Source organism: Lissotriton vulgaris, chromosome 9 (genome assembly GCF_964263255.1).
Source record: "Lissotriton vulgaris chromosome 9, aLisVul1.2, whole genome shotgun sequence".
In the NCBI taxonomy this organism is placed as follows: domain Eukaryota; kingdom Metazoa; phylum Chordata; class Amphibia; order Caudata; family Salamandridae; genus Lissotriton; species Lissotriton vulgaris.
Window position 1 is genome coordinate 1,179,070,338 of NC_141697.1, and position 13,820 is coordinate 1,179,084,157.

General features: G+C 44.1%; 1 protein-coding gene across 1 annotated transcript in view; it reads left to right on the top strand.

Moving 5' to 3' along the window:
- The first annotated feature begins 7,945 nt into the window (after nucleotides 1–7,945).
- The window catches only part of CAV3 (caveolin 3), a 74,008-nt gene continuing 68,133 nt past the window's right edge, over nucleotides 7,946–13,820 (top strand). Inside the window, exon 1 of the mRNA XM_086939224.1 lies at nucleotides 7,946–8,196. Within this exon, the coding sequence (XP_086795350.1) occupies nucleotides 8,086–8,196 (111 nt within the window). The 5' untranslated portion in view covers nucleotides 7,946–8,085. The remainder of the gene's footprint in view (nucleotides 8,197–13,820) is intronic.

The window sequence follows — 13,820 nt, forward strand, 5'->3', positions numbered from 1 at the left end:
TGCAGTCTTTTATAGACACCATGTTACATGTGTCCTGAAAGCTGCTGGATGGTTTATTGGACAGAGAACTAAAGGACTTTCAAAATGTGATGCTTCCACCCTGCCCTGCGAATCCGAAGCTGGCTGAGATAGGGCCGATGCTCTCTAATGAAACAGCTCTTCAGATCTTCAGAACCCTTCTGAAGGAGGCATAACGATCTATACTTTGCAGTATGTAGGGAAGGGAACTCCACAGATGGGCCTCTGGCACTTTAACGCAATGTCCAACCTGCAAGGCCCTCTGGATTCTTATAAAACTCAGCACAGAATTGGAGCTGCGGCTGGCATATGGAGCAGGACGAGCACTGTGGAACTGCAAACTAAAGCTGAGATTCTTGGGTCCTGTGCTGCACATGGCTTGGTAGTTGGCACAGGATAGCGAGGGCATGAAGTTCTGCCCTAGCTTTAAACAGAAGTCAACGAATGATGTCCTTATCCAGGGAGCTGGTTACAGGGCTTCACGTTGCAGATAACTTGTTCTGCTGGTTGTACACGACCTGCAGCATCACACTGGGGTTATTTACCCATTCTCCACCTGAACCACCATTTGGATATTATCGACATATATTTGAGTATCTAGCAAATATTTTCTCAGCATCACAGCTATCCGATGGTAGAGGGAGATGTCAGAGCCCTGAGATGCCCCACACGCCATTAAGTACCCCAAAAGCTCTGAGGTTCTCAACATCCCATGAGGTACTCATTGATCACTAGAAGCGTAACCAGAGACAGGTCACCTTCTGCATGATGTTTAGAAATAGGCCAATCCAAATGTGTGCTTGCCCAGCAACTCCTGCAATTTCTCCAGTCATTCCAGCTGCAAGGGGTGCTCCACTGTACCAATGGAGGACAAGCAAAACCAAAATCAGAGTGGTCAGTCTGTCCTCATCACTGAGCGACAAAAACTGGGCTTCAGTGTTGGCTGGAGTAGACTTCATTCCATGTTGAGGATGAAAGTCAAAAAAGTGGGTGTCCAGAGTTGGTTGATCACCAGATGCCTGTGCAGTTCCTTGCAGACTATGGCCTCAGTAAATTTAATGATAAAATGGAGGTTTCAAATATGCCAGAAAGCAGCCAGGTCAGATGGATGATGGAAGGACGTTGTGAGTAGAGTTATGAACATGAATAATTTCATAACTAAGGAGGCTACTCCAGTTACAAGCTATGATTGACAAAAAGAGTTATTGGTAGGGCAATTATAGTCACTATTTTTTTCATAATGCTGCCTAGGCAAGGGCCAATGAGAGGAGAGGAGCAACCCACTTTCATAATAATCCTTTCAAAAGTGTTTCTCTGCTGCTCTAACACAGTTAAACGTGGCTACCCGTAGAGTGATGGTGATGAACATAGGTCCAGAAGGTCCAAATCCATGCCAGATTTTCAGGATAGACACATAAAATCCATTTAATCTAAACAGAAGGAATGCACATAATTAGACGTAATCCTGAAAACCTGGCCCTTACGGACCGATGTGGGGCCATACCACTGTAGAGTATTCTGCAAAAAGTTAGTATTGGGTAACCCTGCACTTTGCTCCCCGTAAGCCCCCCCCCCCCCATTATTATGTTAACCCGTTCGCTGCTTCTGTCGGCCAACGGCCGTCGCAAGGACTACCTGGCTAGTGCTGCGCACGTCTGTTGGCCGACGCGGCCCCGCCCACTCTTTAAAACCGCCACACCGCGGGGGAATTTCGGCCGCGGTAAAGGGTTTAATGATTATTATTATTGTATTCGTTCTTGTTGATGTTGTGGTAACGGAGGAGTGGATACACTGTAGTGGCTAAATTACTATTCTGGGACACAGGGACCTGAGTTTCACATCTATGATAAAAAATGATGTGGTTCTAGCCAAATTACTCTCCCTCTCCTATTTTTTTCAAATTGTATATTTAATTAAGGGGTAGATGTTTCTCATGTAAAAGTTAAATGTATAGTGTGTTGTCCAGTATTGTCAGATTTACACCCACTGTATTGTTGTGGGCCCTAGCAGCAGGACACTACAACCCACGACACCTTCTGCCCTGTCTCCTGAGGCACAGGGTCAAGACTGATTTGCATATACCTGTGTCTGAACTGGGGTGGCGAAGTGAGCTAAAGAATGATGATGGATTCAACCCAGATCTATGACTGGGGGTGAGTGTCTGAAAAGTTTCAGCGCTCCGTCCATCATCTCCTTGTGTTTGCTTTGTTCGCCCTAGGTTGTGTAACCTGTTTCACCCACACCCCGCACATCCAGCCATTCAGTGTTCAGCAACTCATGCTTAACTGTTCTTGCTACAGGACAAATGTCTTGAGCAGAGCTCGCCACTGCTCCGTGATGCTAGCATTGAACTTTATATCATGCACACAAAATAAATACAAATAATTATTAAAAATGTTAGCACTCCAAAGTCCGCTGCATATTTCGCCTTTCGAGAATGTGCCCGTTCGCTGTGCCACATGCCTGGTCAAACATCTGGGTGATGTTTGCTGAGCTAGTCCTGCAAGGTCTGTGGTTTTAACCTTTCAGCAAATATCCTGCGAGGAAGACTGGCATTTATCGGAGGTACCTGATATACTTCTGAAGGTCAGAGAATCTCAGCTTTTAAGAAACCCAGAGTAATCCCAAAACGTACCATTTTTGTTTCATGCTATTGGTGCTTAAAAGTTTTGGGAGATTTTGTTATATACGTGTGCTCTCTTTCCACATGCTCCAGGAAACAGACTGTTCTTTAAAACACAAACTCCTTGTCTTTGCCAAGTAACACTGGTGTTGCCTCTTATCTTTCTCGGTCTTCAAATTCAAGCAGGGAAGAACTTTCACAAATTGGAGTCGAGGAATTTTGTCTGCATTGAATGTACACAGAATTTATGATAGAAGAAGCCTTCCCCTTCAAAAGAAATCTGTGCCTATGTTTGCACCTCAGAGGCTCGTTCTATAATACAGATCCCCTGGGTGAACATTGTGCCCCTGCACAACCTCTAGGCAGTGTTCCCTGGTCGGTGTGGGGTGTGAGCCATGCAACTGAGGGAACGCCATTGCCACTGCGCATGCACCATTTACCAATTTGGAAGTAGGGGCAAACAAGCTCTCAGGAGCTGTAGTGACTGTAAGTCATACAGGAAGTGACGTTCTATTAGTGTGCCAGCGAGGAAACCTTCTGGGGATGGTTACAGGGTTTCCAGGGTGCCCCAAGAATCTCCCTAAGGCATGTAACTGTCCCCTTCTTTAAGGAATTCACAGCACCCTCTTCAAAACCAACCCTTCCTATTTCAGTGAAAGGAGAGGTGGTGTGAAACCATTACTCCATCTTTCACTGCTGTTCTCTTCCCCACGCGGGCACACTGTACCAGTCTGTGCATGGTGCACCCAGTAAAGCGCGCCATATTTATGTAAGGTAGCCCCAGAGTGGTGTTCTTCTAACATTGAAGGCTTTGAACAGTGCAGACATCTGTTAACTTATTTGACATGACTGAGGCGTCTTGGGAGTGGCAAGTATTAGCCCACATTCTTTTGAGTTGTTCCATAGATAAAATTGTATTTGGGTAACACTGCAAAGTTTTGCTACCATCGAGGAATGGTAAAGCAACTATGGTACCTCAGTATTCTAGTATTGTTGTAGTTGACTTACAGAATTGTGGGCTCTATGTAATTTCAACCCTTTGGTTTATGGCATCAATTAGAATCGGATGCCAGGTACGACTGTTCGGAATTGTCCTAGAAATGAAACCTCCACGTCAAGCCTCCTCATGATGTTGTGGAACTGCTATGAAATATAGTCTAAGTTTATGAATCTGTGGAGGATCTCATGCTGAAGAAGGAAACTTTACTTAACCCCAACTGCAGGTCTCCATTGAGGGTAGCATTCCTAGCCTCACAATCTCCACTCTTTGGAGTTTAACAGTAATTACGTTTCTGAAAAAAAAAGAAATTAAATAAAGGAGATGTTCTGAGTCCTTGGAGCCAATGTTTTTAAAGTAGAAGACAATACAAAAATATTTTCATCAAAATATAAATCTGAGAATTTGAGTATTTCTGAGGTCGGCCTGTCAACATGGATTTATGTGCGCAGGTGTTTGGTTCAGTGCATGGCTGCAGACAACAACTCAAACTGGCAATGTGTACACACATTTTACGTCCACAGCTTGACTGTACCTACAGCGTAACCAAATCTTTGACACGTCTATCAACTGGATTCTTTTAGGCGAGTGACTTCCAAAACCATATTTTACCAATTAACTCAGCAGCTGCAAACAAAATACACCAAAGCACTTTGGCATGTCAAGGAAACTACATGACCTCTCGTTTACCTGACCCCTCATGGGAACTGCATCCCTTGAAGTGGTCTTCCATGTCTCTTAAAAAAAGTTATGTTCAGTGATTTCAATACATGGTTCTTCCATATTTTCAGATAGATATCAATGTGACAGAAAATTAAAATTCATATCCATTCACCTTGTCAAACTAAATAAAAAGAAAGTAATCATCCCGACCTTTCCACTAATAACTTATTTATGAAAACTTGTGAACTGTATGTGGAGATGTAACTATGTAACACTTATATAATACATATTTAAGGATTAAAGGCTAAAAAAATGTTTTTTTCAAATAACCAAGGTACACTTATTTACATATAATGGAACTGCCGAACAAATAACACTTGTAGAACTGTATTATAAATATGGAGACATATCCCGAAAAAAGTATAAATTATTAATATTGGAGTCACATTCCACATACCAAGGTTACTATCGCAGTCTAGCCAGTTTCTGGAACAGGGCAGAGCATAACCTTTACAATTATTCATCGCCATCCAAATTAAGTTGCATTTTAGCCAAATGTAAACATAGCTATCTTTAAAAAAACTACATTTGGGTTTTAAATTTCCTCGCCCTGTTAGATCCATTCTTAATGAAGTAAACATCAGGGGTACTATTTAAGATTAATAGTTATGGAACTGTAACCCCTTAAACATTATAGGACACTACATTTAAGATGAAAGGTCAAACAGCATTAATGCACACTCTGACTGACCCGTCTATAAAAAAAAGTAATCTCTAAGAACTTCAGATAATACCAAAAGTATTAGAACAGAATAGTTGAGGACATATACCTAAATAGCACTTCTATATACATATATTTCGAGGTCAAACATGTGGACTGTTCAGTCTGCCCTAACAATTCACCTTAAAGTCCTTATAAAGATGATTAAATTGCTATCACATCACTGTCAACAGTGTTAATGTTTGCAAGAAGATAACAATATTAAACTCTTACTGTTAGTAACGCTTCTTAAAGTTTTGACTTTTACAGACGCCCAATAGGGAATGTGCAAGATTATCAATAGCTTCTCTCCACTGGCTCCCAGTCGCTGAGAGGATTCAGTTCAAGTCCCTAAGCATCGTTCACAAGATTCTTTCTTCCTAAGGCCCACCAATTTTGCCCTCCATCGTTTCTCCTTATTGTCCCAGTAGAGCCCTGTGCTCTGAAAATAAGCGCATGGCAGTAGTCCCTAGGATATGTAAGTCTAAGAGGGGTGGAAGACGATTCTCCTCCATTGCCTCCAAGAGCTGGAGTACTCTTCCAAACCACATTCGTCTTGATGATGACTATCTGTCCTTCCGTAGACAGCTTAAAACGTTCCTGTTCCCCGCCGCTTAATGTTCATTTGTGTAGGTTGTGTTCTTAAGCGCTGGGAGGCCTTTTGGTAGCCATGCGCTCTACAAATGCCAATTCATTCATTGATAAGGTCAATCCCCATACCTTTCACATGAAAAGCGTACTTAATAAAAAAATAAGTTGCTGCAGAAAGTTCATCATAAAGCTATAAAGATAGTTCTCCTTGAGCTCAAAATTGCAAAGACAGTTGGTGGTCAAAGGTCAAATTAGTTAACCTTTCCACTAATTTGACCACAAAAAATGCAAGTACTTGTCATAATAATTCCTAATACTGCACTTACAAAAAAATCATCGAACAGTAAGACAAAAACACTTTTTATTTTATTGTTTAGAGTGTTATATAGTGCGAACTAGACCCGAGACATCGGGTATCAGAGCGCTTTACACCGGCACCAGTTTGTTACAGATGGACACACTCATTTTTGTTAGGCACACTTAGAATTTAATTGTATATGGACATGCCAAAGGTTGCATAATGCAAACTTTTACTCAAACTGACAAGTGGACTCTACATTTAGAGGTGAAGAACCTGGTAATAGGGGATGGTACATTTGAAAAAAATAGTAGAGGCCGGTAGGGCTGCCCTCCCAAGCCAGCAACAGTGGGAAAAGGCCTGTTCTGCAGTAAAATGACTGTGCTCTCACCACTGTCAGTCCTGTCCAGCCTGTTTAGATAACAGCAGCTAATCTCGTTAACCCCTTTGCAGCGGGGCTAATTCCCCGCGGTGCGGGGGGAGGGGGGCTGCGCGCGGGGCCGCGGTGCTTGTGACGAGCTCGGCTCATCACGTTGCACGGTGGCCTTGTGCACATGACTAGATGAGCTCGTCATGACCACGCCCCTTTCCATAGAACGCTCAGCACAGCAGGGGAATTATCCCCGCGTGGAAGCGCCGCGGCGGTCATGACAAGCTTAGCTCGTCATGAGCACAGCTCCACTGTGCCTCATGATGAGCTGAGGTCGTCATGAGCACCGAAGGTGTTAAAAGGAATGTGCACACGGTGTGTCCTTCCGCTCACAGAGACCTGTGTTGGGTTTAATTCCATATCATGGAAAGGCTGCACTGCACATGCATAATCGCCATGTATGCTGCGAAGGGGTTAGAAGCACTAGAGCTCTCCGGAGCCATGGAAAGGGCTTTCCTCCATCCCAATGTCTTTCCAACTAATGGCCCATTGTCCATCTGCCCTTTGTATGCAAGTGCACTAAAAAGGCAGTATCCTCCCTCCCAACTCCCTAAAAAAATTAAGAACACACTCCTCGAGAGGTGCCAGTGTAGCATTGAAACCATCTATGTGGTTGACTATACACTTCAGATTACTGACGTCAGCATTACCGGTCTTATCATCAGCTGAACATCATCTTTTTGGTGCTCAGGCAAATTTTAAATAAGTGCCTTCTTTTAAAACTTCATCACCGAGTTAAAAAATGAAATGTTATCACAGCGGACAGGCATAATTGCAATATCATAATTTTCAGGAGAGTTTTCTTTTTTTCGGTTTCTTAGGGTAGATGAATAAATATTCCAGCTAAAATGATCTGTATGAATGGTGGGTATTGGAGGCTTAGCCTTTCTTCCTTCTGAAGGTGATTAAATCAGAACATTTAGATCCACAATAATATTTAGCAAAATTGCTAGGGTTAACAACTAAAGATTGTCCTCCTCGCAGTTACATGGGCTACAACCAAATAAAAGGGGGGAGGGGGTGTAAGGTGGAATTTGCCGATTTTAATGCTCTATGCTTTCAAGCTCATCACAGAACGGGTGGGATACAGGTAAACACGGTAGTTTTTGCCCATATTCTGAGCTTTCTGATTGGCGGATCCAGTCCCAGAATTCCATAGAGTCCTGTTATCAGGCATTGCAGTATTTGGAAGCGCAATTAAAACTCGTTTTTATTAAATATAATTGGAACTGAATCTGTGCCTTTTTGGCCCCATGTCCACAAACATTCCAGCTGGTTGGTTTCCTTCCACAGAGACATGCCCGTCCCCGAGTCAGCCTCAGAAATGCCCGCCCGGGCGGTGTGAAATGTAGCGTGAGGCGGTGCCAGGCCTGGAATGCTTTCAGACCCTGGTGCGAGCTCGGGTCTCATTTTTAGCTCGGGAGTGGGACGCAGACAGCTCTGACGGCGGGCCCCGGGTGAAGGTATGTGAGGCAGCTGTCGTGTGGCACGCAGGGTGGGGTCGGCAGCCGGAGAGCAGCTCACACCGTCCCGGGACCCCGAGCGTGCACCCACCGCCCGGCCACCTCGTGCGCACCCACCGCCCGGCCACCTCGTGCGCACCTGCCGCCCGGCCACCTCGTGCGCACTCGTCCACCTCACGCGCCACCCGCCCGGGACCCGCAGCCAGCCGTACCCGCACCTTGGGCCTGGACGAGGAGGAGACATGTCGGAAGAGCAGAGCTTCTACGAGGAGAAGATCCTCCGGGACCTGCACACCAAAGAGATCGACCTGGTGGACAGGGATCCCAAGCGGATCAACGAGGACGTGGTGAAGGTACGTGTCACGCTGACGTAATAACTAGGAATCAGTAATTTGTCATTATATATTTTTTCCCTATCGCGATGTTATTAACGTCATCGTTTCCATAGGTCATAAAGAGTGTCTGATTTATAATTGCACTATCTTGGAAAGTCTCTTCTGTTCAGGGCCACCTCCAGATTGTTATTCAGTATGCTAAAGGACACCAGTTCTTGAACTTTTAAATACTGCAGAGTAACCCTGATCTCAGACTGTGGAAACAGCAGGCTCTGCCCTTCTGCGGTGCAGCGTCCTTCTTTTCCTGCAGCATGAGCCGGTCGCCCAAGTAACCTTTCCTCGCTCGTCCATTTAACAAACTTCGTATTTGGCTTTTGTTTTCTCCCATACTTTTTAGCTTTTTAATCCGTTGTGGCATTGCTTCTAATGGTGCAACAGGTGCAGTGGCACCGGGCCTAGAGACCCCTGAACTCTGATTATTGCTGTATTTCACAGTTCAAACCGCGACCAGTGTGTCCAATTCCTTCCTTGCACAGGGAAGTAGCTTTCATTGGTGCAGCAGGTGCAGTGGCACCGGGCTCCAGAGGCCCCCGAGCACTGATTATTGTTGTATTTTATTGTTCAGACAGTGACCTGTTTTCCCAATTCCTTCCTTGCACAGGTGAGAGGCTTGCATTGCTGCAGCCGGTGCAGTGGCACCAGGGCCCAGAGGCCAGTGAACCCTGAATATTGTTGTATTTAACAGTTCAGACAGTGGCCAGTTCGCCCAAATCCTTCCTTGCACTATAAACCATGATACACTGGCCACCCCACATCTTATCCACACACATTTTGTCATCTCACCCATCTGTTGATTTCTTTCTTGCATTCTCTCCTACTCTATTCTCAACACATCCATCCATCCAGAACAGGAATACACTCCAGCCTTTCTTTCAATGTCTACTCATCCACCTACCTACGTGTGATCAGATTTGATCTATTACCCCGTTTGACTGTTCTTCTAACCACTACTTGAGATCTCATGAGCCTCCTGTGTCCAGGGCACAAGTCCTCAAAAAAGAAGTGGGGGGCACTGACGTCACAACAAGAAGTGACGTCACGAAAGGTGGCTTGCACCAACAGATTTATTGCCTCCCGCCGCTCACTCCTTAGATGCTATTGCATCAGAGAAGCCGGCGCGTGAGCAGGGTTCTGAATGAGCTCCGATCTCGCCCCAGAGAGGCCAAAGAGTGAATGTGTGGTTCCATTTGCTCCAGTAATTGAGCTCCTGGTAAAGTAAGTGGGGGGCGCCGTCCACCCGCGTGGTATCCCAACTTGAGCCCTGCCTGTGTCAAACAGGATTAGTTCACCTTGACCATTTATCCTTTTGCATTCGGAGATTTTTAGGCTGGCAACCATCATTGGAAATAAAGATCCACAAGTACAAGAATGTAAAAGATAAAAAAAAGAGACCGGATAACATACTCAAGCCTGAACTCTGTCTGACATCGACAGACAAACATGCCTGTCGATGACACTATGTATGTTTGTCGATGTTTGCCTGTCTGTTGTCTGCATCTTTCACTTTATGTCTGCCAGTTAGCTTGTCTATCTTTCTCTCTAGGTTCATATGTGCACTTCTGAATGTCAATCTATTGTCATTCACCCAGAGGGGCATAGCTCTTGGAGGGGTGTTTGGGGGGTTACACCCCCTAAAAATGTATTCTGTAGTAAATAGTTGACTTCAAATGCTTTCAGTGGGGTGATGTGAACTTTCTGTCGGATTTCGCCAGGGATTCGCAAACACTTACAAAAACGCACACACTCTCTCGTCTATGTTTTGAAGGCCTTAAACATGTTGATGAGTTTGAAACATACTGCGTTTAAGTCTCCCTAACCACCTTCACTCCTCTCTCTTCCCACTACCCCTTAAGCCCCCCTCATGTCTTCCTTCCCATATACTGTCTTTTAACAAGATGTCCCAGCATGGTTGTTGGGAAATCTGAAGTTCCCCCTCCCCCAATCATACTGAGCAAGCCACGCCCCTGTTCACCTATCTCTCTCAAGTTTCTGTCAAGCTGCCTCCTTATCTTTCTGTCTGCCTGGCCTTCTGTGTATCCGTCTCTTTTTGTTCATGGGATTTTTAAAAGCCATCAATATATGCTATATTTTGCCTGTCTAAAGTATCTGCCTAATACCTGCCACTGTCCTTTTTGTGATGGGGCCTATTGTAAGGTTTCATATAGTTGACTATTTGCGTCTGCCATGGCCTCTTAACATGAAGTGGTTTCTCTGTAGCAAGGGTATATATTAGGTGTGCTTGGCATAGGTGGGGCCCTACTACACCCTTTGTGGCGGCCGGCATGGCTCTCTGGTGGGGGCGCAGATGAGGGGGGGCGTGAGGGTGGAATGCGGGGGGTGTCGCAGGTGGTGTCACGCGGAGGCCAAAATAAAACATAAACTTACCTTCAGGCCAGTCCTGCGTTGCTGCTCCTGCCCTCCCTTGTCCGACTACAGGAACAGGAAAGCAAGCACGCAATGCAGCATTGTGATTGGTCTTGGCACAGTGACACGGCACTCAGCCAAGGGCTGGAGGGGTGGGCATGTTCTCCATGTAGGCTGTAATGCAGCCTGCAAGGAGAACAGGGAAGTACGCATGACTGGTTTGGGCGGCCCGAAAGGGCCGACCAAAGAGTCATTGTGCACTTAGTAGTGGGCAAACCACTCCTTCCTTGCCCTGCCCCCTATGCAGAACAGCCCCGCCCATCCGTTCTCAAAGCAGCAGGATACGTCATGAAGCATAAAATTATAATAACTTAAAGTTATTATCATTTTATTTTTCTCTTCTTCACACTGCTTAAAAACAGCGGGGCGGCGCTCCACCTTCATAGCAGAGGAGCCGCCCCTGACCCTAATGCCCACCACTCTATACAGAATTTTTTTTGTTGCAAAAAATATAGCTATATCCTTAACGCAGAATTAGGAATGACTCCGATAGGCTTGCCCCTGCTGAATTCCACATGTTCTAGAATATTGATTTTTTGGTAACTTTTTCAAGTTTTGTTTGCAAATTGCATTTTTACAATTTGAATTTATCTCATTATGTGGTAATGGTATACTGCACTTTGTGTCAGCATTCTGAATTAAGTAAACATATTCTGTGGCAGCCCTTCTTAACCTGGGGTCCTATGAACCCTGTGGTCTGCAACCCTTAATCATGGGGTCCCCAACTGCTTAAGAAATGAAATAATTGTAGCGTAATTATAAAGTATATGGACATAAAAAGTAAAATAGAAAATTGAAAACTTTAAAAAGAAATTGGAGGCTAAAAAAAGTTAATATCCTTAGGCTTGATTTGTGTGAACAGGTCAAGTACAGAAAAGTCTTGTCTGCTTTACTAATACACTTTTATCTTTACAAATACACATATTAAACAATAGTATTGATGATTGGTGGACTCGATGGAAGCACTAGTATGAGCAGACAAAAAGCATGCATTTAGAGCAAAAAAGCGACATGGTAGGGTCTAGCATATCACTTTGTCTTTTAGAAATAAAACCACATTTTGAAACACTGCAACCATGCCTTTAAAATTAAAATTTCGATTTCTACATACATCCTGTTGATTAATCTAACAAAGTATTTATTAATATGTGCATTTGTTTGGCGTTCACTTGTTCCTGTCATTGTGGGTATTATTTTAAGGTACCAACCATTGACAATGCTTAGCCCTTCTTCCAATAGTCCTTCAGTTGGTGTCCACAGAAGTAAAAAGTTTACTAACCTCCGCTCTAGAGATAAGTGGTATGCATTGATTCTGTTTTCATTGAAGGAATAGAGACTGAGAAACAAACTGATCACCCGTCATGCATTACTGGTCTAACTGCAAATATTGCCATCTGCAACGCTACACTCGCCCAAAATAAGCTGCCGAGCATTTGGCGTGAAGTGGAATGTTGTACAGAAATAGAACAGCAATGCTACAACCTTGTCATTCCGCACATAGGCGAAAGACCACACCCTGCTGCATGCTACATGGTAATAAAGCTATTTAGTTGGATAAACACTGGTGCAGCAACAGCTCACCACACCCTTCATACACCAATCCACCACACACCTAGCTGAACGTGTTACTTAGACCGTATCACACCTGCAACACAACTGCAAAATAGAGAAACAGAGAGTAGGTGTGGTGTGTGTGTGTTTGAAAGCAACATATTTATCATTTTAGTAAACATTTACTAACTACAAAGAGAAACAACAGTACATTTAAATTATAAAGAATTTGACAGGTCCAAACCAAGTTAAATAAATGAAAAAAATAATGTGTACTGTGTACAATGACAATTTAGCACACAAGCAAAGTTGGAAAGTTTGGAGACTTTTTAAACTTTCTCCATGATTAAGCCTTCCTTGAGGAGGATTTGAGTTAAACCTGTAGGTTGTTACATGAGAATGCCCCTACACCACTCAAGGAATGCCCCTTAATGCAAAGTAGCCCAAAGTAGAGTGAAGAGCTACTTTGCTTTACTTTAGGCAGTTTTCCGATAAAAATAACGAGCTGTGTTGAAAAATAAACCCTAACACACCACCTAGCACTGAGTTGTTTCTCTCATTTTTGTGATTCAGACTCAACACAAAGGGCCTGATTCTGATGCGGTTAGGAAAGCATTCCCAACTAGGGCCCGGATACAATGTGGTTAGGAAGGCCTCCTAAAGGCATTTGCTTCTTCCAAATTGGATCGGGAATGTGTCATCCCGACCGAGGGCCTGATTACTATGCAGTTAGGAAAATAGGCTCCTTTAGAAGTCAATGGGAGTCCAGCCAAATCATATTTGGAAGCATCCGGTTGCATCACACTCGGTCGGTCGAACTCTCCCGATCCGAGCCTGTCGGAAACCATTTCCAAACCAATTTGATTGGGAAGATTTCCTAACGCATCAGAATCAGACCCTAAGTGTTTGCAAATTTCCCATCACAAAAAAGGGTGAAACATGGAAAATTATCAATATGCCTGCAGTGTTGAATGTTCTCAACACTCAATGTTCTTTTCTGTGCATGTTGGATGCTTGTGGGAGTCATTAAATGTTTACCAGTTATATATGGGTCTCTCCCATGTGCCACTAGTAGTACTATAAAAAACTGAATTAGAAAAAAAATGTTCTGTTTTGGCACAGACCATTAGAGCTCTGAATATGCAGGTTTAAATGATTTTGTATGTTTCTTTTTTTAAGGTTGACACTTGAGTACACATGTATATACTGTTATGGTACTTTTGTCTTTAAATCAAAAATTCAGTGACGTGTAGAATTGCGATTCCCTGATTCTTGTCAACTAGGCCTCAATACAGGCCTAGTTTAACCCATTAGCTGCTGCCATCGGCCGTCGCCAGCACTACCTCGGTAGTGCTGCACACGTCCGTTGGCCGACACGGCCCCGCCCATGCAATAGAACGCCTGCAGCGCAGCAAATTTTGCGCCACGCTAAACGGGTTAAGATGGGTGTCACTCTTGTCATTCCTGATCTCCCCTGCACATCTCAATGCCTTTAATTTCTGCAGCATGTAGTCAAGTGGAATATTACCTGTTTATCTCCACTGTAATTTTCATGTTATCTGTGAGTTTTCCCCAGGCCAGTCACAAATTGTTACTGCATCCCAAGG